The sequence below is a fragment of the Sphaerodactylus townsendi genome, linkage group LG08, assembly GCF_021028975.2.
Source record: "Sphaerodactylus townsendi isolate TG3544 linkage group LG08, MPM_Stown_v2.3, whole genome shotgun sequence".
In the NCBI taxonomy this organism is placed as follows: domain Eukaryota; kingdom Metazoa; phylum Chordata; class Lepidosauria; order Squamata; family Sphaerodactylidae; genus Sphaerodactylus; species Sphaerodactylus townsendi.
In genome coordinates, this window is record NC_059432.1 from 23446246 (window position 1) to 23472865 (window position 26620).

At 41.7% G+C, this 26620-nt stretch overlaps 1 protein-coding gene across 1 annotated transcript in view; it reads right to left on the minus strand.

The window, feature by feature from the left end:
- The window catches only part of CTNNA3 (catenin alpha 3), an 892356-nt gene that overhangs the window by 215153 nt on the left and 650583 nt on the right, over nucleotides 1-26620 (minus strand). The window contains exon 11 of the mRNA XM_048506869.1: nucleotides 3642-3842. Coding sequence (XP_048362826.1) covers nucleotides 3642-3842 — 201 coding nt within the window. The remainder of the gene's footprint in view (nucleotides 1-3641; nucleotides 3843-26620) is intronic.

Here is a 26620-nt window from a genome sequence, read left to right on the forward strand (position 1 = left end):
CTATAAGGTTAACCCCTCTGACAAGCTCCTCATAGAAATGAGGAAGGCCAAGAACAAATATAAATCCACAATACAAATCAAAAAGAAACAAGCTATTATTCCATGCAATTGGTTTCTGTGTCTTCTGTTCCACACCCTAAACCTCCATCTCCCCTCCTTGGGTGAACAGATGGTATTTCCAGCTTTTTTCTGTGTGAAAGCATTATAGTATAATGGTTAGAGGGTTGGTTAGAAGCTGAACTAGCTTTCCTGCTCAGCCACAAAGAACACTGGTTGACTTTGGGCCAATTGTTCTGTTACAGAGACATAACTCCCAGGGCTGTTGTGAAAATTAAATGAGGGAGAAAAGAACACTGTACACTGCCCTGAACTAATTGGATGAAGGGTATGATACGATGATGGTGTCCCAGTGCAGCTGGGACTACCATGATTTTCAGAGTTCTGCTTCAGGGAAAGCTCATCTCACCTTGATTATAAATAAGCACATGTGTTTCCTTTTTTTCTTTGCACTGTGCATTTTGGTTTTGCATTTTGCATTTTAATGATTTACCATTGGTAGCTAAAGGCAAAGCCCAGGGAACAGGCATTACAAAGAGTTGCCTACCAACTTGTAGAAAAACTCAAAATCATAAGCTCCCACAGAGAAGCGGAAGAAACTGGAAAAAAAACTATACTGTCACACAATAGTTGGCTGCATATCTGATCTGCATCCTGATTATGCTTCCCACACCATTATCTGAGCTTCCGGACTCTGCCTCAAGCCCTGAACACTCATCCATACCACTATCCCTATTTTCATCTGTGGCATGTTGAAAGAATGGCTGTGGCTGTGCATCAATAAACAGTTGTTGTTCAAGTGATCCACAGAAAAATGCTTGCACAGACATTCCCTAAATTATCAGAATCTACCAATGTAATTTGAAATATTGTAGACAGCATTTATAATAATTGAAGGTTATTTTGTTCCATCTACAGGGAAATGACCCCAGTATAAATTGTTCACTTATCTTTAATTGCAGCATATTCTGACTGGCAGTAAAATTAAACAGTGGCCTTCTAACAATAGATTATGTTACATTCTCAGTTGAAGAATTCCTTTCCATTTCCATGTTTTTGCCCTTTCTCTTGAAAATTTGTGCCTGGCTATGAAATAAGTGTCCCTGACAGATGTTACTTGCTGCCAGTAGAATGGCCAAAGGGGGTGGAAGAGGCCCCTTCTCCGCCCTTGATCCACATGAGGCCCTGAACCACTTGGGGATATGCATTCCTGTCAGCTATTGCAGGAACCATAAACATATATATATGTTAGATCTAAATATGATGAGTTATTGAGATTAAATAAGAGGGAAATCACTTCTTTCTCCTTTTGCTCTGAAACTTTCAAAGAACGAATTTATACCAGCTGTCAGCAAGACCAGGAGTCTCCTCATACACATATAACACCTACACATACCCCTAACTTCTCACATAACCTACACTTCCACATCAAGCTGCCTTATTGGTCTGGTCACTCACACATTGGCAAGGAAGAGATGATACAAGTCAAAATATGGAGAACATTTAAGCATCATAATAAACCATGGTTTGCTTAAGACATGGCTTCTGCAAAATCTCAGACTATCATATATCAAAATATCTAAATCTCAAAGTGACACAATATGTGAATACTTAAAACCAGAGACTGGAGTCATGAACAGACTGGACAAATTGTCTTACAATTTGAAAAAGGCCCAGGTTTGCAGAAAAAAATCTGATTTTTGCTTCCTGCCTCCCAGCATGAAGTACAGCATCTCTGTGCTTTCATCTTTGTTGGCACACTGCTATGAGGGGAATCACTAATCAATGAACTGTAATTTGAGAATTCATACACTATAACAAACCAGGATCAGCACAAGCTGTGATTACCAAACCACCTACAGATTCTATTTCGAAGTTCCAGTTTGATGGAACCCAATGTTTTAATGGACCACCTACATTCAGACACCACAGCTAACTAAGGTCTACTCAAGCCATGGTTTATGAAGCACAGAGGATCAAGATGTCTGCATGGAGGCCTTTTAAGAGAACAAGCATCTCCCCAAAAAGAAACAGAGAGGTATACTTTGTGAGAGCTGCATTTAAACACTGATTGGCTTACATTTTGCTTTTGGTGAGAGGAGAGGCAGGGGAGGATCTCTTACAGTTTCAGGTTTATTGAATGCACCTAGTACAAATACCCTATTATGTACAGATTTAGACACAGGTCTCAATCTAGCACAGCTGTGCAAACGAACGGTAATCAATACCAATTCATAGTGTAGTTGAATGTAGTGGCAATGAAAAAAGATTAAATTCCTACAGAAAGTTGATTTTGGGGGATATAATTTCCAGTTGTTCCATTCAAGAAAGAATGAAAAAACTGGGATGTGCTACAAGAGTTTAGAGTACTTCTTTCAGAATACCAGATAAGAAGGAAAGGGGAGAGAGTCAACTGGTATTTTAAAGTCAACAACTAGATGCAGATAATTCTACCTTTTAACTTTCCAGTCAACGGATGAGCAGTATCATTATTAAGAAAACAACAGATGACAGACACAATCTTTCCATATGAGCCTGCCAGTACCTTTAGATCTTCTGCTGAGGATCCAATGCAAGTATCTCCACTGTCAAAACTGAAGTGGGTTAGTTTCCAGAAAGAGGGTCTTGTCTGTGGTGGCATACAGACTTTAAAATACCCTCCCTGGACATCTTTGTCAGACATCCGCACTCTACTCCTTTGGATACCAGTTGAAATATTCCTACACACCTTTGGTGTCATCTAAGCGCTATTTGCAGGATCCTCTCTGCCAACATCTGACCACTTCACAATCTGCTCCTCCATACTATAAAATATGTGTAAATGACTGAGCCAAGCATTTTGACTTCAGGATTCTGAAGCTGCTTTTCTGCCTTCATGACCAATGCTTATAGGATCTCAGTATCTTATCTTCTGTATCTTATCCTGAAGAAGTAGCTAGAGGGAAGGGGGTGGTTTTGGTAAGAAAATGGTCCATTTGGGAAGTATCAAGCATCCCTTCTCCTCATGTTGGGCACTCTCACTAGCTGTATTTCAGGATAAACCATTCAAGTGTCTCCTGCACAGAGAGAGAAATCCTAAGTGGGTGTTCTCAGGAGTAAGACCTATGTTGTTTACTGAAACTTGATCTCAAGGAAGTGCCCTTAGGATCTCAGCCTTTAGTCTGGACCAACCACTGCACTGAGGAAGCAGCAATGTACAGGATTCCACCTCAAAATGCTAGCACTGGTGGAATAACACATAACACTATGAGCCCAGAACTTCTTGGTCAACTATGGATAAACATGTCTGTTAAATTTCAGCTAAGTTAAAAAAAAAACATGCCATAGTCACTAGCAGATTGAAAAGGTAGGTATTGTACAAAAGAAAATAGTGTCAGAAAACTCCAGTTATGTAAAATCTTATAGGCTTTCATCTACAAACCAGCGACACTGACAAATTTCTGGTTTGATATAAAAGGTCAAATTTCTCTTATGATTGCTCTTGGAATGAAACTGCATTCAGCTTTCCCCCGAGCATATTAGCAAAATGTTAATTTCCCAAGAAAATAGATTTTTAAAAATACAGTAAAAGAATGTACACATACCTGCATTGGTAAGATGCTGCACATTTTTCATTACTTCTTCAGTGTAAGCTCCAGGTTCATAACTGTCCATTTCACCTGAAACAATATGTGCCACTCTGGTGGCCCGCCCACGGATGGCTCCAGCGGCACAATCCAAATCATTGGCATTCTGTTCCCTTAGGGCAACGATGCACTTGTTTACGTCCTCAAGGATGTGGCTTTCTGTGAGGGAGACAGAATCAAACAGAAAAGGATCATTTTGACCAACTTGGTTGGCTCAGTGGTTTACAGTTTCACTGCAGCTGACAACGTCTGAAATAAATTAAGTCCATCAATTTACATTTAAACTCAGATTTCAAATATGGAGGCAGGCAAAAAAAAAAAAATCAGAATGCAACTTTCCAGGCCTCCATGTTAAATGCTTAGGCCCCTTCCGTACACGCAAAATAATGCGTTTTCAAACAACTTTCACAACTGTTTGCAAGTGGATTTTGCTATTCCGCACAGCTTCAAAGAGCACTGAAAGCAGTTTGAAAGTGCATTATTCTGCATGTGCGGAATGAGCCTTAGTTCTGTTGTGTTTAAATTCTAATGCATTGAAAAACCCTATCATTGCCTTTTTCTCTCTTCTTTAGCATGAAGCGGTTGAATGGTGAATTTATAGTGCCATTTTGAATGTGTGGCATTATTGTTGTCAATGGTCATTGTTTCTTACTATGTGTTACTTTATTAATGTTTTTATGGTATTGTTTTGCATTCTTACACTTCCATTATCAGCTACTGCAGGAATATTTTAAAAACCAACAAGTGTGAAATAATTAAGACAGACTTTGAAGTTGATTGAAACTTTTCCCGACATGGCTTCCTGACTCACTTCATTAATTTTTTAGCCTATCCCTCCAAGAGTTCAGGATTGTATGTATCAGTACACAATGCACCCCTGTTTAATCCTTAAAACAACTGTGTGAGATAGCTTTGGACTTTTATACATGTACTGCTTACTGTATGGCTGAGAAGCAATTGATTTGCATTCTTTGCTTCACAGAGTGTTTTCGCTTTTGTTTTGTGCATGGTTCTTTTCGCCCAAATGTTTTGTTTAATGTGCAGTGGGATTTGTGTTTGTCTTATCTGTGAAAGCCGTGGCTTTGCTTCCACGGGGGCAGGGGTTTGACTTGTGACCTGTGATGTGGCAAAAAGGGAAGTTCCTTTTTTATTTTGGTGGGAAAGGTCTGTCACAGCTGCGCAAAACTTCCACCATCTACCACAGGCATTTCTTCTAGCATTTTCTCCCTAATTACAAACATTATATTTTATCATTCAAAATATCCTTTGAAAATGGAATAGGTAGCCTTGTGCTGATTCCCCGTTTCAGCTGCTGGGTGACCATTTGCTTTGCTCCAGTTAAACCAGATGTCATCTCTGGCAAGGGCGGCAAAATCCCATGTCAACTAAAACAATACAAAATAGTCCACTCAATAGAAACAAAGGCCCTTTCCGCACGGGCCAAATACAGTGCCCTGGGAATGGCAAAAACCCCGTCCCCAGGGACCTGTTCTCAAGGGGGGTGCAGCTGCTTCACAGCCATGCCACCCTCGCTCCTCCCCAGAGGCACGAAGTTGCTGTTTCCCAACCTCGCTCCCCGAGCAAGGTTTGGGGGAAACAGCAGCTTCCAACCACTGCCGTGCAAACGGCAGCAGCTGGAAGGCACCATCCCTCCCCCCTTTCCCAATCGACCTACCTTCCCTGAGACCATCTGGCACGTCGCCAAGGCCTGGGGACACGCCCCCCCTGCCCAGAAACTCCTGAGCGGTCGCGCAGGGCAGGGGGGCGTGTCCTCTGGCCTTGCCGATGCGCCGGACGGTTGCATCTGGCCTTGGCGATGCGCCGGACAGTTGCAGGGAAGGTAAGTCAATCAGGTAACAGCGTAGCACGGCGCTGTCTTCCCGGTAGTGTGAACGGTCCCGGGGGGGGGGTCAGGTCGGCGTCATGTACGCCGACCCGACCCACAGCGTGGTCGTGCGGAAACAGCCAAAGACTGGTGCAGAATTTTTTTCTCAGCTGGGGTCACATGTCATGGGGCTATTTTTCAATCTGCCCCTTCTGTAGACCTGCCTGCATTATGTAAGGTACCCTTCTGCTAAAAGCCAGCGCTCTAGCAGAAATGAAGGGACATGGGTAGGCCGAAACAACAGGGGTGGACAGCAGTCTTGATGAATGTTGCCAAATGGGTTGTGGGGCTAGCATGGGCCTCACAATGTGCCCGTGCGGAGGTATCAGGCATGCCGTCAGGCAGATGATGAAAAGACATGTGCAATGTTTTTAAGGACTCAACACCAGATAAAAACTGAGAGAAGAAATGTTTCCTAAAATTAGTGCTCATTAATAAAGTAATTGCCAGAGCATAGGGAGCAGTTTGGCTTATTTTAGAACTGCAGATAATCACTCTGCTGGTTTCAGCCTCTTCAAAGATTTAAATAAAAAATTAAATTATCCCGCCCTGAGCTGGGAAAAGCAGTAAGAAACTTTGGATGAGATTATTATTATTATTATACACATAACAACACAGCACAAGTGTCTGGAATTCATCTCTGAATATCGAGTCCTTCCCAAGGACCTAGGATATTAGATGTATTTGCGTAGAATATGTGCAGTTCCTAGAAGTGCTGCTTTCTGCAGCATGTGGACTGATGTTCTGTCCAAGTTTAGGCTTTCCAGATGTTTTTCAAGTTTTCTTGGGATTCCTCCTAGAGCACCGACTACAAGTGGGATTACTGTTGTTCTTTTTTGCCACAATCGTTCAACTTCAATTTGTAGGTCCTTGTATTTTGTGATCTTTTCCAGCTCTTTGTCCTCTACCCTGCTGTCAACTGGCACAGCAACATCTATGATCCAAACATGTTTTTTTCTCTATCACTGTTATGTCTGGGGTGTTGTGTGCCAGGTGTCTGTATGTCTGTATTCTAAAAAAAAGTCCCAGAGTATTTTTGCTTCTTCATTTTCTGTGGTCTTCTCTGGCTTGTGCTCGTACCAGGTCTTGCTACAGGGCAGGCCGTACTTTTTGCAAAGGTTCCAGTGCACCATTGCTGCTAGCCTATTGTGACGTTCGAGATAGTTTGGGCTATTTTCTTACAACAGCAGATGATGTGCTCCACGGTTTCATCACCCTCTTTGCAGAGACAGCACTTTGGGTCATTGTAGGACTTTTCGATTAGTGTCTTTATTGCATTTGTCCGTAATGCTTGCTCCTGGGCAGCAAAAATCAGGCCTTCAGTTTCCTTCTTTAGAGTTCCCCTTCTGATCCACTTCCATGTTTGCTTGCTGTCAACCTTCCCTTCAATGTTCTTAAAGTACTGTCCATGGAGTGGCTTGTTTAGCCACTGCTCTTTTCATGTTTTAAACTGTTGGACTCTATACTCTTTGGATTCTTTGGCTTTCAGCATCTCAGCCTTGTGGACTTCTTTCAATGCTGGCTCTTGACTTTCTTGGATGTATTCTTTCAGGCCTCTTTTCTCTTCCTCTACTGATTGCTTGACGTGGAGCAGTCCTCTTCCTCCTTCTGACAACACTGGGTAGAGCCTGTCTACATCACTTCTTGGATGCAGTGCTCGATTGATGTGGTCGCATGGTACCATGTTTTTCTGTCCAGGTTGTCCAATTCGGCTTGTGTCCAGTTAATTATGCCAGCAGTGTAGCGTACTATAGGCACCACCCAAGTATTAATTGCCTTTATTGTATTTCCTCCATTTAACTTTGATTTCAAAATTTTTCTTACCCTTCTAAGATATTCCTTCCTAATTAGCGGCTTCATGACTTCTGCGTGCTTGATGTTCATCTGCTTGCAGTATCCCCAAGTATTTGTAGCTTTCATTCACTGGTAGAAGCTCTTTATTTCTATGGCATTTTGGCATATTCATACCTATAGCATGTTGCAAGTTTACCTTTACTGAGTTCCAAAGTTGCACACTTGTCAAGTCCAAAATCCATTGCAATGTCAGTTCTAAAGACTCTCACTGTGTTCAGTAGTGAGCTCAATCTGCTTTTGATTTTCCACATAGAGCTTTAGGTCATCCATGTACAGAAGGTATGAAATTTTTGGTGGGAAACTTTCTTGCTGTCTGATATCGCTTGGCCTGTTTTCTTCAGGAGAATTATAGAGAGCGGAATCATAGCTTAATGATGAAGAGTAGTGGGGACAGGAGTCTCCTTGGAGACTATTCCCCTTAGGATGTTGACTTCCCCTATTCCTGCTCCATTGACCTATTAATTCTGTTTTTCCAAGTGTTCATTGCGATTCTTGACCAATTTCTTGATGTTTTCACTGACTCAATTATCTTCCAGGCAATGAAGGGTATCCAACTGTGTGGCAGTGAATCGAGGTGCTTTCCTGTAAGGCTTAATCCAAAGCTACATGCAAGTTGGTTTTCAGCTTCTTTGCAATTCTCAAGGATCATTTTATCCTATGAGGCAGTTGATCTTTTGTTCCCCCTACTGTTCGTTTGTTTCCCTTTTTTTTTTTTTGTTCTGAGGTGCAGCAGAGTTCTTTTCCTTCCAGGTGGTCTTGTATTGCATCAGCTAATATGCCAGTAAAAAGCTTAAAGGTTGTTGGTAGGCAGAGTGAATTGGCCTGTAATTGCTAGGGATTACTCCCTTTTCTTGGTCTTTCATTATCAGAAACGTTTTCCCTGTTGTCATCCATTCTTCAGATTTGGCCCGGTTGCAGCATGCCCAGATTCAACTGTTGGGCAATTCTTTCATACCAGAGATTGGTCAGATTTCTTCAGCCAGAATCCATGTAGTTCATCACTGCCTGGGGCAGTCCAGTTCTTCACCTTTTTTGCTCGTTTTCCAACCATTTTAGTTGTTATTACCAGGTTGTCCATGTTACTGCTGCTCAGTTCAGTCTCCACATCTTTGGCCCAACTTGCATTTTGGTTGTAGTTCTTTGGGCTGTCCCAAATGTTTCTCCAGAACTCAATCGTTTGTTCTCTGTCTGGCTCTCCTGTGTTTCGTTTCACATCTCCACTTACATTCTGGTAGAATCGTTTCTGGTTGGAGTAGAAAAGTTGATTCTGCTTGAATTGAGCAACCCTTGCTTCGAATCTTGCAATCTTCTTTGAAACTGCCACCAGCTGTTGTTTGACTACCTCCATTGCCTCATTGAGTTTCCTCTTGTCCAGGTGGTACCTCTTAACTAGGTCTTTTATTATTATTATTATTATTATTATTATTATTATTATTATTATTATTATTATTAACAAGAATATTCCACAGATGGTCTGCCGATGATAATATATTTAGCATTTATATAGCAGTTCTGAATGTTCAAAGAATTTTGCATACGTCTTCTAAATAATCTTTATGTTATCCCCATAGTGCAAATGGATGGTTGAGGGTGAAAGCCAATGATGGATGAAAATGACTTTGACCTGGATTCACATCTGTGGATTTTGTTAAACCAAACTCCCCCCAAATCAGAAAATAATTCAGTTTTTTTAACCCTTATTTTGAAAGCTTGATCAGGAAAACCATGGGATTCCCAGAACCAATCCCATAGTGACCAGTTCCCAGGTCCACACCCAAGAGTGGCAGGTGACAGATAGTAGATGGAGAATAGGAAGGAAGAGCTTCCAAACTTCCAGCCTCCCTCACAGTTTTGTTCCTTGCTTCCAGACATTCTGGACACTGATTTGGCAGCGTCTGAAATCCTATTAATAATCTATTTCCAAAGACTCAGCCCATGCTCCATGCTCCCTTGGAACATCTTTACTCTGCTCAAAGAAAGAAAGAAAAAAGAGAGGAAGTTGGGGAGACTTTCCCTCATCTTTTCCGTCAACCAGCCAGATAGCCATTGTTGCTAGCGGCCTCCTTAGCAGCAGCAGGGAAGTTGCTTAAAAAGGGAGGGGCCATGGCTGAGTGATGGAACATCTGTTTTCTGAGCAGAATGCCCTAGACTCAATTCCTGGCATCTCCAGTTAAAAGAACCAGGTTGTAGTTGATGTGAAAACACTTCAGCTGAGACTCTGCCCCACTTCAGCTGAGACTCTGGACCAATACACATGGGTGTAGGATGCTAAATAATTCATTTGAGGGAGGGCTTCGCACAGATCCCGCTCCCCAAATGAGTCTGCCCTGTGTTATTTTCCCCAACCTCCTTTAAAAAATTGTTAAACAAGCAATCCTTTTAAAAAATCTGTTTGGTGCTGCTCCAGAGTGAACGGCCAGGCAGGAGGTACTGTATTTGCCTCCCTTCCACTTAATCCTCGAGGGTCAGGGAGAAGCCACCCACCATTGCCTGGCCATTGCAGTGAAATCCCCTTTCCTTTTTTTTAAAAAAAAAGTGGCTTGCATCTGCGTAGTTACACAGGTGCAGCTGGTGGTATCATGGGACATTGGCACAGCTGTGGGTGTTCATTTGTGCATGCCTGTGTAACTACGCATGTGTGATTTCTAAAAAGAGAAGTAATTTCTAAAAAGAGAGACATGATTCCATGCGAAGGCTCAACAGCAACCTAGATTGTTTCCATGGGCTCCAATCACTACCTGCATGGATGCACATGAAAGGGAAAACAGGAAAACAGGTTCCTTTATCACAACTGCAACCTGCTATACAGTTGCTGTGTGGAAGGGGTCTCTGAGGCCCCTCAGTCAGGCAAAGTAGACAGTACTTGACCTTGGTAAATCATTGGTCTGACTCACTCATGTGTGCCCTTTGGCAAGGCAGGAGAAGAGAAGAAAGAATTGTTTTCTGTGGCTCTGATATATAGTCTGAACTGGAAAAGAATGTGAAGGTTGTAAAGCTGAACTCAGTAATGAAGTTGGGCATGAGCAGGGTACTTCTGTTCCTTTTGTTATCTCATGTTGTTAGGTAGATCTAAGACCATAGGTTGGCTACTAAAAGAACTGCTAACTTTCTCCTGTTCGTTGTTTGGAAAATTTAAATATTCTAACTTCAAGCCATAATGTAATGAGCTAAACAGCAGAATTCTTTTCATTTCTTATTCATGTTTACCCCAGCCCCAAAGAGAGCAGTGAGAAAAGACTGAGAAGCTTTCAACAGCACTCATGAAAAGATTTTCTTCTCGTCGTCAAATCACACTGGAAACACCTACATCCAGCTCCTACAAGCACAACGGGGGGAAATACCATAAGATGGTAATTTAAATGACTTTTTCAAGGTCACATGAGGTTCAGACTGAAAACAAAGGAAGTCTGTATCATTCCTGAGAACACTGTTGTACCTTTTTCATCAATAGCTAGAGGGCGTCAGTCAATTCAGCACCTTTTTATGACACCTAAATTCACTCTGAAACAAATGAATACACATTTAAATTTTAGGTCTTTCCTTCCCTTTGCCCCATTAGCATTATATGACTGCAGACATCTCTGCAATGTTTTTACTCCTCATGCAATGTGGCTAACAGAGTGAACATCACATCCGATTATGCACTGCTAAGTGCTATGCATTTCAGAGATGCCAATAAAATATTGTCAGAGGATAATGACCATCTGCTGCTCTGACATAATTGCTCAGGTGAAGCCTCTTGATTTTGTGGAAATATTCTTTTTTAACGGCTTTCTATCTGCTATAGGAAGCCCTGACGCTAATGTATGAATTCTGTCTGCAGCAGTGAAATTTGTCCTTTGCTGTTCTTCGTGGGATCACAGGACAGATTGACATTTAGTTTTCCATCTGCAGTGTACTCAGAGCAGCTAATTTGCACTTGAATCCCGTTTTGGGGCCCAAAAAGTATGTTAAGCAAAAAAAATATTTAATTTTTTTTAAAAAATGGAAAAGTTGGCTTCAGGTCGGAGCGACAGGGATTGAAGAAGCACAAGCAAGTGGCGATCAAGCCCTTTCCTGACTACCGTTTTCCCATTCCTAATGCCACCTACCTTTTCTCCCTACAGGATTTCAATAATATGTAAGAACAGTAGAGATGTGAAGGATTATTCTGTCAAGTCCTGACTCAGACTTTGAACTTGAATGTAGGTCAGGAGGTTGCAAAGTAGCTGGAAGTAGGAGCCTGAAGTACAGCAGTTTGACCTCCAATGGAACAGGCCAGTCTTGTGATATGTACGCCAGTCCTGGACAATCGAGGACTCTAATCACAGTAGTGGGCAATGTAACACTGTCCTATTCTCTTTCACTCCTGTAGAGGGCTGTCAGTTTTGGGACCATGTTTACCCAGGTGGCCCACCAAGCTGATCAAGCATTAAATATCATTCCCTGGAGTTCATCAAGCAATAAAGTAATTCAAAGTAGACAGCTACTGAAGACAAGGAGCTAAAACGCTGGCCAGAGCAGCATTTGGAATTGTAGCCGTAATATTTTTTTTAAAGTCTGCATTGCTTAATTTGAAAAAGGAAAGTGTGCTAGCAAGCATTTCAGCGGCTGCTGCTTAATATATGGTTTGAGGTCCAAACTGTAAACAAGAGACAACTCTGAGAAATAAGAAGCGACCAGCTGGCTCATCAGTCTATTCTTCTTTTAGTGCTAACTCTCTCCTGCCACAGTCGCTAATCAAACTTCCTTGAGCAAATGTGCATTATTGCCTGGGAGGCCTTCCCTTACTTTTCAGTATCTCGGCATGGGAAACAGACTCACATCTGTTCTGATTTTTGTGTCCTGCTAATTTTTGTTTTGCTTCTTCCAATCATCTTTATTAGGATGAAACATAATAATTCTGAGTTGCTGACATCAATTCTCATTTCACTGCCTATCTTTTAGGTTACAAGTCAATTTGGCTTACATACACACAGCAGTCTAGATGGAAAACGTCTATTAGTTGATTAATCTAGAAAGAGAGTCAATAAAAATAAGTTGGCCGCACTCCATCCTAATCCACTATGAATCAGCTATAATGTAAGCAGAGATTGTTTAAATCAACATTTTACCTACCTCATCGATAATTTACTTCTACGGTGTTTTAATACTGGTTCAAGGAGGCGCAGCAAGCTGAATTCTTAGCAGTAAACAACAAGCCAGCAAAGACATTGTTCTTACTTACATGAAATTATACTTTAATAAAAATGTGTATTACATATATCATCTCATTGTAATCCTTACAACAACTCTCTACCACTATTATTATCCCTGACTTTTGTAGAAAGAAGGCTAAGGCTGAAAGCAAAGAGCTTGCCAACAGCCATCCAATGAGTTGATGGCAGAGGCAAGATCCCATCCCAATTGAGAACTCAGAACTCTGTAAGTCAATATGCTCTGCCACTCACATACATACAGCTGCTACAAACATAGTAATCCCTCCTTTAACACTGTGGTGATGTTCCTGGAAACAAAGCGCCAAGTGAAAAAGCTCTATAACAAGTACTGATCACGCTGGTTCTAATGGGGATGTGTTCACACTATCTCCGTTTTTAATGCTTGAGCGATAGATGATGGGCAACCAGAGAAGGTGGCAACAGCCACCTCTGTTAGGCTCTTGTGCTAGAGATTGTCAGGAAACCTTTCTGGGTCCCCTTCCACATCAAGGCTTTCTTCTGGATGAACTGAAGTCACTTTCTTGGCCAGCTCCACAGCTCCTACTAAGGGAACTTTCTCTGCAGGTCTTTTATGGATTCTCCTCCATAGTTGGGAGGTGGCCACCCCATCTGTAGCACTGATCTGTCATTTTCAGCCTGGCTGGATGTACCTCTGGTTGAACCAATCATGCTTTGATACTGCCCCATACAAACTCTCCGTCACTTTTTAGTTACAACTAGGACAAAATGTGTATAGTGAAAGACACAGCTTTGAAAGAGGCATTACTGTATTCTACTCCATCCTGCATATTTTCTTTCTGTCTCCCTTCTCACAATTTCTTTGTTTTTTTAATCAATAACTCAGCAAATTGACACATGATTAGTTCAGAGTCTCATAATCTATTCACACAGTGACAGTTCTAGGTTTGGTCTCCACCACTTATTTCTTAAGGTGACTTTTATTGAACAAAAATAAAAATAAGCTAACCACTTACTGAGAAACAGGTAGAAAGTAGTTCCTAGATCTTATTATTGAGTTTTAACAGGGAAGAACAGCATAGTAACTATTCAGTCATTCCCTCTGCCTGAGTAAACAGCAAGACCACACTGGTTGGCTCCACTCCCAGATATCTGTATGTCTACAGTGATCTTTACATACAGATGCACAGAGGCATGGTGACAGGGAATGCTACAATTGTATATACAAGCCCATGTGTGTACCTACATAAACTACAGACATTTGGATGCATATGCATATCTAGGGGCAGAGACAATGGACAAGACGATCCCACTCCTTTGTTTGTATGCATACCAATTGGTACATGTGTGGCATCTTCCGGCCCCGTTTCCATACAGCGGCGTCCGATGGGAGGTTGGATTACCGGCACATTCCGCAGCATGACCCAACCCCAGGGCCGGTACGCCTGAAGCGGTCCACAGAAACAGCCCGGGGAAGGCGGCGCAGCGAAGATGCCGTCGCCCGGCCAGAGCTGGCTTATGTCTCCTGACCGTCCAGCTTGCGTCGCCAAGGCCTGGAACCACTGACCCCGGCCTCTTGCTGACTGCTCCAAGCGTCACCAGGAGCAGGGGGGTGCGTGTCCCTAGCGCCTCGGCGGCGATGCCCGGCGACGCCGGAGACAAGATAAGTGAAGGGTGGAAGAGGGGAGGGTGCCTTGGAGCTGCTGCCGTTCGCACGGCAGCGGCTCCAAGCCGCCGTTTTCCGAAAACCTCGCTCCCTGAGCGAGGTCAGAAAATGGCAGCTTTGCGCTGGTCGGGCGGTGCGAGGGTGGTGCGGCTGCGAAGCAGCTATGCCCCCTGTGCGAATAGCTCCCTGGGGACAGTATTTTTGCCGTCCCCAGGGCGCCATCTACCGCCCATGCGGAAAGGGCCTTCAAGAAGATAATCTAGTGGTTTTCCAAAATTTCATACTACTGTTTTATAGAAGTGCCTCAAAAGGCGAAATAAAGACTCTGGTCAAAGGTGGTAGTGAGCACCAACACAAATATATAAGAAAGTAAAAGAAGCAAAGTAACAAACTGCACTGAAGTATTTTTATCTTGTTTATTTAGATAGCGAACAATTGGGCCTCATCATTTACATACAGATGGTCTCTGTAGGATAACCCTCCTGTTCCTTCACCATCCTTGGAAAGAGGGCATGCAGAGATATGAACTAAAAGCACTGAAAGCCTCGTCAGTGAATTCTGTCCCCTCTGTTCTACTCAGATTGAGTCGTCCCAGAGTACAGTGTGCAACTCAGAATGGGGTAAGAATCCTTGGACCTATTTTCATTTGTTTACAATATCCTGGGGATCCTTAATTTATTCAAGAACAATTGTACATTGCCGTTTTGCTGCGATTGAGTTGTATCTTAGAATAATTAGGGTAACCTCATTAATGTCCTGGGTAGTTTGCTATTAAGCTCACCAGTAGGGAGTTTAGTAAAAGTATCTCTTAGTCAATGATTGGCTTGTGCACATAATGTATGTCTGCTTTTACTTCTGCATATGGAGATGAATGAAATAAAGCCAAGCCAGATGCTTCATTCAGTTTAGGTGAAAAAAAAAGCTGGATTAAACAACTAGAAAAAGAATTCAAAGATCTTGTCTGAAATATTTGAAGATGAGGACAGACTGCCAAGTTTCTAACATTATAAATGGAGTACATTTGAGTTTTAAAAACTGCAAATACAGATTAAACTAAAATAAGACCTCAAAATCAGTCCTACAAACCTGGTTTTCTTGTATGTTACCTGTTTACCTGTTTACATATGTTCTTTATGTGCCAATGTTCAGTAACACAATAAATGGGCTGCTGTAACATGCAAGGTTAAGTCTTATCAGCTTATTCTCTTTTCACTCTGGTGCTTTAGAGAAGCCGGAAACAACAAACCTTAGAACCCTCAAGACAGAAAAAGGAAAGGGAGCTGGTGGAAGAAAAGGAGTCTTTAACTGTCATTTCTCTCAGATAGCTGATACTAGTCAGCATCCACCTGGCCATTGTCTTTGCTACACCGGGACCTGGGGCTTTGGACATGCACCACCTTTTCGGTGGTCTAAGTCCATTAAGCCCAATGAGGGCTTTCTGGTGGCAGGGAGGTTTTTTTGTGGTTTTTGCCTCCCCACACCACTAGAAATGAAGGGACAGAGCATTTGCAGCGCTGAGTCTTGGCACCTGGCTCTTTGGATTGGGCTGTCCATGACTTTCAGACCATAACATGAAGGGTCGGGAGGTCTCACAAGGTGACAAGGATATGATCTGTAGCCAATTCAGATAGATTTTGTTCCCCTAATGAAAACGTTCTATGGGAGAATTTCACCTCTCCATGTAATGGCTGCGATTAATTTTTTTTCAATCAGAAGGTTGGTCACATTTAAATCACACTAAGGTCTCTAAACTAAATTATGGGGAGGATATGGAAAATAATCTGTGAAGAAATTTTGAACATGGACTGTGTTCTATGGGAAACTGATTGATTGCTTGAAGAAAAGATGTGCTCACTCACTGGGCTTCATTAACAGTGCCTCTGGAAAGGTCAGCATTACCTGGCATTCACTTAAAACTCCACAGCACAAAGAAAATTACAGTAAAAAAAAGCCACCAGGACAGCCATAATGGACTTGATGTGTAATTAGTTTGCAAAGGAGTTGAACTATGCCTCAAACTTATTTGCTTTTATCTAGCACACACCACTTTTAGACAGTTAATAGAAACTTGGGAGTACCTCAGCTGATAGCTAAAGATCTTTGTTTTGACAAGAACCTCAGCTCTTTGCAGTATAGTAAACTTGGGAAGGCTCATTATTTCTGGAAGATGCTGACAAGCAAATTTTGACCAAATGTATCCATGTTCCCCCACCAATTCCTAACCCATTTTATCTCAGGCAACATGACCACACACCCACATACATACATAATGTTTCACAACCATCCTCTTTGTTTCTTTATCTTTTTGGCTGATGGGCCACAGTTACATCCTTCCTAGATGTTAACTGAGTTAGCAGCATCTTCCTCTCTTTACCTTTCTTTCCTTCTTAAAAGCAGGGGTCGGAAGACATTCTGTACATTGTTTCTAGTGTGTTATTGATCCATTCTTTTTTCTCTGAATATAAAACACACTGAATTGCAGTCATCTTTAAATTCTGATTCCCCCAAATTGAAATAAGGAAAATGTGTTAGAAGAAGAAGAAGAAGAGTTTGGATTTATATCCCCCCTTTCTCTCCTGTAGGAGACTCAAAGGGGCTTACAATCTCCTTGCCCTTCCCCCCTCACAACAAACACCCTGTGAGGTGGGTGGGGCTGAGAGAGCTCCAAGAAGCTGTGACTAGCCCAAGGTCACCCAGCTGGCGGGTGTGGGAGTGTACAGGCTAATCTGAATTCCCCAGATAAGCCTCCACAGCTCAGGCGGCAGAGCGGGGAACCAAACCCAGTTCCTCCAGATTAGATACACGAGCTCTTAACCTCCTACGCATACACACTAAACACTGACAGTGGCTGAAATCCTAACAGCCCAATCCAAATTGGGCAAGTGGATGGGGATGGCACCCCTCCTGTGCCCCCCCCCAAGGGTTTCCCCAAAGAACAGGAAGCCTCTCCAAAAGAAAACAAAAACTTCTGCCAAGAATCCACCATAGGGGATGTGGAGATAGGCCATGATAAATGTGGCATATCTCCAAGTCTAGCTCTGCCAATGTTCAGGGACAGAACAGGCAGTGAAAGGTCAGCTCCACCTCATAGTCTGCCCTAGGAATGCCCCCAGCCAGTCAGGTACAGCTTTCTGCACTGGTGGGCCTAAGCACAAATGGGGGCTTCCACGTTGGGTGTGGAGCTGTGCAACACATGCCCACCCAGGTAACTGATCCCCCCCACTGGTGTATTTGCCCCTTGCATTAGCAGGGTGGGCACCTGCACCAGCTCCAGATTTATAAGACCTCTCTGACAGCTAATGGGTGCCATGAAGATAAGGAGGCCAAAGATGACTTAAGAGCAAGACACTGCTCCCCTTAAAATGAATGCCTCTCAGAGAGTTTTGGGATCCATCATGTGTGTTAAGCCTGGGCAAGAAGGCAGTAGACCACTGAACTTTTCCCCTGGCCCTAAGATGTGCCTGACTGGACAATGGGACCAGTTAATTCCCACTGTGTCAACCTAAAGTGATTTAATCAGTGCTTCAAGCAGACCATTACTATCTGCACCTATTCCAGCTTTCAAGAGACCAGCTCAGGCATCCTCTCGTATCCTGAAGACTCATCAAGCCTGTCCTATCTTTTTTTCTGAAACCCCAGACAAACAATCAAGTTTGTCTCTTGCTTTCCTTCCAGTTTACCTCATACCACCTCAGAACCCATTTTGGGATATAAATATTAGATCTTTCATTATGCCAATAAAGTCTATTGATTGATTAATTTATATTAGCTCTTTGACCATTCATATGGGGGGATGTTCTCGATCTATGTATGCACCACCGTTTGCATATGGGCTCTTTCTTTTGTTCCTGGAAATGCTGCTTGTTTTTCTTTTCAGTGCTACTTTCCCTGCATCTCCCTTCAAGACTGGTAATTATCACCCATCCCTGAAACCTTATCCAACCTCCTCCCTTTTCTCTTATATGCTTTGTGTGTGTGTGTTCATTGCCTAAAATATATTTTTTTACTATTTTTATTCTTTAATAAAACCATATTTTAACTGTACAGCTACCAGTTCATTTGAGTTTTCTCCTAGGACGATCCTGGTATACATAGGTTATTGATCCCAGTTACCCCTCTCACTCTCTGGCCCCACACGCAAAATAATGCATTTTCAAACCATTTTCACAACTGTTTGCAAGTGGATTTTGCCATTCCGCACAGCTTCAAAGAGCACTGAAAGCAGTTTGAATGCATTATTCTGCATGTGCGGAATGAGCCTCTGTTTCCAACTAATTGTCCTAAAGAAAAAACTGCCACTGATCACATCCATTTAAAGCCTTCTTTCTATGAGGTTATATTCATCAATATCCATCATTTATACAGCCCTCCGGGGGTTGGGCGGTATAAAAATCCCATAAATAAACAAACAAACAAACAAACAAACAAACAAACAAACAAACAAATAAATAAATAAATAAATAAAACTGCATGGTATGTTGAATTCACTATGAGAGCAACCATGATGAGGGACAACTATAGAGAATGCAGCTACTATGGTGGTCAGATAAGGAGGGTCTCCATTGGTTTTATTTTGCTGTATTTTTCCCCAAGAGTTACAAATAGAAGGTTGTCTCCCCAGAGAGATATACCCAAAAAAACTGTTAGTTGACAAACATATTTTCTAAGATCTCATCTAATAAGCACATCTCTTGGCAGGCATCAGCTGCTCCAGAAAGAAAATGAAAGGAAGACTTGCTTTGCAGAAATAGAGTTGCTATAGCCAAACCAAACCTTAATATAAGACCAGAAACTCCTCTACAAGTAGGTGCTAAAATGTTGCAGTTTAATTTTGCCTGAAGTGAAAATTCCAAACAAATTGGAGAATTTTGAAGAAATTTTTAAGAAATCTTGAGGGAAGCAAAAAAGAGCTTTAATAAGACTTCTGATATTATGTGGATTCTGTACACTTCTACCTGAAGTGCATATGAAACATGAAAGTTGCATCACAGAGACCATCTGCTTCTCACTGGCACCAGATGCACTTGGGGGAATCTAGCAAAAAAATTCTCCATATACAAGACAAAGCTGGTAAGACCTAGAAATGGATTGGTGAATGTATTTCACTCTATCTGGAGTGTATCTAATCTCGAGTGTATCCACTCTATCTGGAGTGTATCTAATCTGGAGGAACTGAGTTTGATTCTCCGGTCTGCCGCCTGAGCTGTGGAGGCTTATCTGGGGAATTCAGATTAGCCTGTACACTCCCCCCCCCCCACACCAGCTGGGTGACCTTAGGCTAGTCACAGCTTCTCGGAGCTCTCTCAGCCCCACCTACCTCACAGGTAGTTTGTTGTGAGGAGGGAAGGGCAAGGAGATTGTAAGCCCCTTTGAGTCTCCTACAGGAGAGAAAGGGGGGATATAAATCCAAACTCTTCTTCTTCTTCTAACAGGCAGTTTCAATAATTTGTTGGTTTCTGAAAAGGAGATGTAACCCAGAAATTTCAAAAGAAATAAAAACAGGTTTCATAAAACTGGGTAACCTTTGTGGAGGGAGTGGGTGATTTTCCATTTGTCCAAAATTAGTATCAATAACTGATGTTATTTTTTGTCGGAATTCATTCAGCAGCTGTAACTTTGATCTGCAACTACAAAGAACCTGCATGAATCACTGATATCTGAATTGCCACTTTACACCCTGGATTAAAGCATAGTTAGAAATCTCACTTTGGAGGGGAAAAAGACAAACAAACCTCAATTTGATATAGCTGAACACTTTTTAGTTCAACCTTGGTGTGCTGTAAGAGAGAGGATGGAACACATGGCCATATCGATTAACTAGGATTGTGCCCAACAAACTCTGTTTTGTTTCTATCATCTGAGCTTTGTCATGGGAATACCATCTAATGAATGTGCACATCACAACATTCAACTTCATTTTATTACTTTTTTATTTCCCAAAGGTGTAGGGCATTTGCTTGGAATGGATCTCACAGCATTTCCTGTTAAAAAGTTCAGAAGGTAGATACCCTCACTTGAGATCCTGGAGAGCTACAGTCAGTCTGAGTAGACAATATTGATCTTTGCAGACAAATGGCCTAGAACAGTATAAGAAAGCTTCATGTGTTTGTATACACTTTCAGTATGGGCTAGAGATGCTGCCAACACAATCATATTCCTAGTAAAGAGCTAATCAAAAGAGATCAGGATTTAAAGGTTGGCAGAAGGGTGAGCTACTTTATCTAGAGCATCAATTGGTGATAGTTTGAGATTTGTGTTTTTATTGTGCTGCCCTAATGCTTCCTTTTTACAAGAAAATGAGCAATAATTTCAATAGAATTATATCCAGAAGGGGTTTTTAATATACACGATAATTTTTAGAAAGTATGCTGTATAAGAACAGCATATTTCTATGGAGTCACATTTAATGTTATAGGTATTTTATGAATTAACAACAGTAGAGGTGAATCTTGCATTTTTGCTACCAGAAAGCTACATTCAGACTGTAATATTTAAACACTAGAGTTTGAATTATCATTTTTTCCCAACAAAAAATGTGTATAATTGTATTTTGGCTGTTTAAACAACAACTGCATCAGAGGTATTCACAGTGGTTTAGTATAATAAAAAATTACACATGCAAAGAAATAAAAGACAGCCTAGCAACACAGAGATATCATCAGGATCACAGCGTCCCAGACCTAAACAAGGTAAAACTGAGCACGCAATAAACCTAATACTCATTAATCAGTGGTGTTCCAGACTTCAACTGTACATCTATGGGTCCAAAATAGTCCATATATAAATAATGTTACAGGTTCAAATTCACTGGTAGTCTAATCATTACATTTATGTGTCAAAAGAGATTTTTTTCCTGCCATCTTTCATTTCCATGTAAAGTGCCACAAGGGGAAAAATAGTGGCCACTGGCTTTAAAAAAGAATTTACAAAGGCAAGGGTCTATCAATGATTATAAGTTAATAAGGCAAGTAGAATTTTCCAGTCGGAGGCACTATGGACCATTTTATGGAGTCAACAGCAGGGGAGGGTTATTGCTTTAATGCTCTGTTTGTAGGCTTCCCACAGTTATCATGCTTGCTACTGTGGGGCTCAGGATATTGGGCAGATTGGATCCCTGTCTAATATATCGCGGTTCTTTTTATGTACCAGAACTTGGTGCAAAAGGAGAATGCTGTCATTCTTATTGATAGAATGTTCCACAGACAAAGTCCACACGTTAACCTTAATGTTTAAGTACATCTGAGTTTTTACTAATAGCACATTGTTAAGTATAAAACATAAGGCTGAGGTCTTTTTTTAAAAAAATCTGAAGAATACAGGCTCTTTTCTTCCAGAGTCCCAGTTGATTATGAGTACATAAAATGAAGATGCTGGAAGTTACACATGAATTGTGTCTAAAATGTGTTTATTTGCAAGTATTAACAAGAAAACCTTCCTATCTAGAGGCAATGAAGTTTTAACTCAGAGATCATGCTCCCAGAATGGAAATGCAAATATGCCACTGGCTTAAGAAAAAAACAACAAATACTGATTTCTACAGTAAAAATAAATTAATTTCCTAAGTGCCAGGAACAGGAAGTACTATTCCTGTCCACTGTTTCACTGTTAACTTGATGTTAAAGATATTTAAATTTATATTACCAGTATGTATTTCTGCAACACTTTTATTGTGCATAGTCAGATCAAACATCCCTCACTTCATTCTTATATTCTCAACATCTGCATATCTCCCATCATACAGTAGGAAAATCATGGCTGAAAGTCACAATTGAGTTAAACATATACAAAACCTGCGAGTTTAACAGGCTTAGATGCACTAGAGTCTTCGATGGATCGTAGCCAGTGGTCTATTGAAGTGTCCTCATTGAGGATTGTGTTTGACCAAGTATTGATTGATTGATTGATTGATTGATTGATTGATTGTTTCAATTTCTATACCGCCCAATCCCCGAAGGGCTCCGGGCGGTGAACAACATATTATAAACATAAAACAGGAGCAGATCCAATACAATACAATACATAGGCTCCATCAATAAAATCATCTTAAAATACATAAAAACAGCAGCTAATGATTAACGTTTAAACAAAAGGCGTCCAGGCCTCAATTTCAACCCATCCCAAGAGGGGGGCGGCAAGCCCCTCAATATGAGGGCTCTGATGTACCAGTGCCAGGGCAAGGAACAGTAGGAGCAGTAGGGGGCAATTTAAATTGCAACCTCCAAGGCCTAAACACAAGGCTATTTCTACCACTTCCACTTCTAGCACTAGATGAAGTTTAATGCTCCAAACATCTATAGGTCCTTTCTTATGCTCCACTCACAGAAGAAGCAAGACAGTGCTGATGTTCTCAGCTTTCCCTTCTCTTTGCAGTCTCCTGATACAGGTGAGTACGACTGCAGCATGGGTCATGTGATTTTGGGAACAAAATGTTCTGGGTTGGAAATGGCTGCTGAGGGGAAAAAGAAAGCTGAGATCAGCAATCACCACCAGCACTTTTAGATGAGAGATCACAGACTTTTAAAAATTCATGCATTGATACCCTCACTAAAGTAGCTCCTAAAGTAGCTTACAAATAAAATCCATCACAATATACCAGTATACACGTGCCAGTGTAGAAGTTTGGGAGAATCATGGAGGGAACATTTGCTGTTCACATTTCAAGATTCATTGCCCATATTTTCATTTTAAGCCACTGTTGCCATATGTTTATCAAGCAGCTTGTTTCTTTCATTTATGTTTAATTTAAAAGATGCCATTTTCGTGGTTTCCCCCTCAACACAAGGAAAGAAACCAGTAGTGCGGCAACTGCTGGGTCTTGGGTGACCAAGAAGCTGAGGTTCTTAGATCCGATGTAGAAAACATTCTAGTTAGCACCCCTATATCACCACCCCCAAATGCATATACATACTTTCTATGGATCATCTTGACCCAGTTTCTGTGATGAATGTGGACAAGATCTTGGGATCCTTGCCCATCCTGGCTGCTAAAACCATGTAAGGACCACATCAGCACACCCTTGGTATCAATTATAGATCAGTCACCTTCCCTCAACCACACAAAGAGGTGGTTATTAGTCTGCTACTTCAAAAACTATCCCTACAAAAAAATGATGTAGTCAATTACTGCCCGGTCTCTAATCTGTCCATTCTGGGCAAAATGACTGACAGAGAAACAGCAGATCAACCTCAGGTCTTGTTGGTTAATTTATCTGCTATAGACCCTTTTCAGTCAGGCTATGGGATATAGATAGCTCTGCTGACTTTAGCTGATGACTTCAGTCTGTGTGTAGATAAAGGCCATGCCTCTCCCTCACTCTTACTGGATTTATCTGTAGCCTTTGATACCGTAGATCGCACAATCTTGCTGACGCACTTGACGGCAGAAGTAGCTATCAGGGAATATGTGTTGAACTGGTTCAAATTAGTCCCCATGGATTGGGGATGGGATAGGGTGGGATAAAAATATGAAAACCAAACAAACAAATGGAGGCTACTGAAAATGAGTTGTTATCAGTGTGGGTCCTAACCTGTAGCTTCCCATAGGGTGCAATTCTATCACCCATGCTTTCCAATCTCATGGAAAGTTCTTAGGGAACATAATTTGTAGTTTCAGGATTGGTTGTTACTAATATGCAGATGATAACCAGCTCTACATATCCTTAACTAAGTCTTCTGTGATGCAGCAGAGGTCCTGAATCGCTGACTAGATGCTGTAGTAACTTAACAAGCAAACAAACCAAAACTTAACCCTAAAAATATTATAGTTATGTTGGTTGGGAAGGTGGAGATCTTGAAGGACACTTTCAGTGGCATTCAGTTGAACCTTGCTGACTCATTTAAGAGCCTCAGGGTAATACTGGACCCAAGATTACTGCTGGAGAAGCAAGTTAAAAAAACCTCTTTCTTCCAACTTCGCCTAGCCCATAAGATAGCCCCTTACCATGATATGGCTGATATCGCCATCGGGATCCACATCACAGTGACATCCAGACTAGACTACTTTAGTGCACGGTTCATTGGTTTCCTCTAAAAATCAATTTAGAAACTCCAGTTGCTGCAGAACACTGAGGCTAGGCAGTTATTAGGAGCAGGCATATTACTGCCATTTGCTCCACTGGTTGCTAGGCCCATCAGTCACTAGGCTCAATTTAAGGTATGGCTGTCACAAAGCCCTTCATGGTCTTGGACCCTCATATTTGTGAGACTGCCTCTTCCCCTGTGCATTGCTATGATAGCTTTGCTCATTTGAGGAAGGTCTTCTGCAGGCTCCTCCTTCATGAAATGGTCTGCCTGAGGAAGCCCCCCCGCCCCAAGCCTCCTGGCTTTCTGCAAACTATGCAAAGCTGAATTATTCAAGAGTGCTTTTCTATGCAGACAACATAGTCACACTGTACTGAATGCTTCACAAACTTACATAAGTTATTGGAGATTGTGGTCTGTCTGTCTGTCTGTCTATTAGATTTTATAGACCGCCCAACCCCCAAAGGGCTCTACTGTGTTTAGCTTACTGAAACTAGGATCCTACTATGTAATTTCTGCATCATTTAATGTATTATGTTAAGACTTATGCTTTGCTTCAGTTCTGGGTTAAGATTTCCTATTGTGTTGATTATTGAATACCCCATCCTGTAGATTGCACTGACACTGCATAATCCACCATGGGTCCAAGTGAGAAAGGTGGACAATAAATGATGTAGGTAAAATGTGAATAAATGAATGAATATTTAGCAAAGCAAGCATGAACTTTTCAAGTTGGCAGCCCCAATTTTACATGCCCATATTTGAATATCCTCTCAATTCTGCACCAAATCACTTCATGCTGCTACTCTACAATAATAAAGAAAAGATAAATTGAAAATGATTTGCTTTGTTGTTTTAGTTTAATAAATTACGTTAAATTGAAGATTGCCAGTGAAATGCCTTCAGAGAACATTTTCAATTACAGGAAAAGCTATGCTTTTTGGCCTGTATAAATTATAACCTTCTCTACAGTGCAGCAGCTACTGCATTACCAAAGGGCATCCATCCAGCAAATCCCAGCTCGAGCTAACAGCGTCATCTTGAGAAACTTACTCGATGACTCATAGTGCTCAGAAATGTATCATTTTAATTGCTCCTTTTGAAACTATTAGAAACCATACATAGCAGAACTTAAGTGATAAGTTAAACATTTCAGCACATTATTTAATAGTAAGCCAAATAATGGACCATAATCCTTCCCGTATCCACTGTGCCTAACTGTGGGGACATTCTATACATTAGGACTGTACATTCAGATGCTGACTGCATTCATACAACAAACCTCTGTCTGAGATAGAAATAAATGTGACTTGCGCATTTTCTCCTGCTTTCCCTTTTCTTTCACCTATCACACACATCCTGATTTAAATCATGCCAATTTTCCATCTGAATACAGGCATCTGGGCACCCTAAAGTTTCTTTACCCTCCAACAGACAAAGGAGTCTAAGCTAAGATCAGACAGAGGTTTATAATCCCAGTTGGCAGGGAAGAATTAAGTTTCAGTTTGCTTACTTGCCAGTAACTGGAATGGTAACTTGGAGTCTTACTCAAAGGTAATGAAATCAGGAGTCTTTCAAGTGTGCTCTGTGAGAAAGGGGAGGAGGAAGCTGTATCCATACATAAAATCAGGCAGCACTGACGACTGGGGGATATGGAAAACACCACGGTCGAATCCCCACTACCGTCTTAGCCAGGTTTCAGAACACAAACTAACCAGGTTTGAGGGACGACCTCCCTGGTCGAATCCCCACTATCGTCTTAGCCAGGTTTCAGAACACAAATGACAGTTTGTATTCTGAAACCTGGCTAAGACGGTAGTGGGGATTTGACCGGGGAGGTCGTCCCTCAAACCTGGTTAGTTTGTGTTCTGAAACCTGGCTAAGACGGTAGTGGGGATTCGACCCACATTAGCCCCTTTCAGGCAATAAGGAGCCCTGCTGTATAGGCAGACAGAAGCCAGCGTTTTGCTTGCACATGTTGGTTATGCAGACAGGCAGCACTGCAGACAAGAAGGGGAAGCGTACCAATGCTACAGTTCCCCTTCCCCAGGCAGCATCAGCTACAGATTCTTAGGGTGTATGAACGTCATTCGGTAACAAGGGGAGACAATGAGTCAGACAGACTTAGGATGAGACATGAAAGAACAGCAGTGTGAGAATCTGGAAGCTTCTGACAGGCTCCCAGATTGGGGAGGATTAATCCTTTCTGATTATGCCATTTCTCCCAATAAATGTCCCTCAACAGATGCTACCATCCCTATTGGGAGTGAGAGGGACAGAAGATCTTTAAAATTAATTAAATCAAGGACCAAATTAACAAATCAGCCCCTTTTTGTGTAAAGGCATAGGAGGGGGCA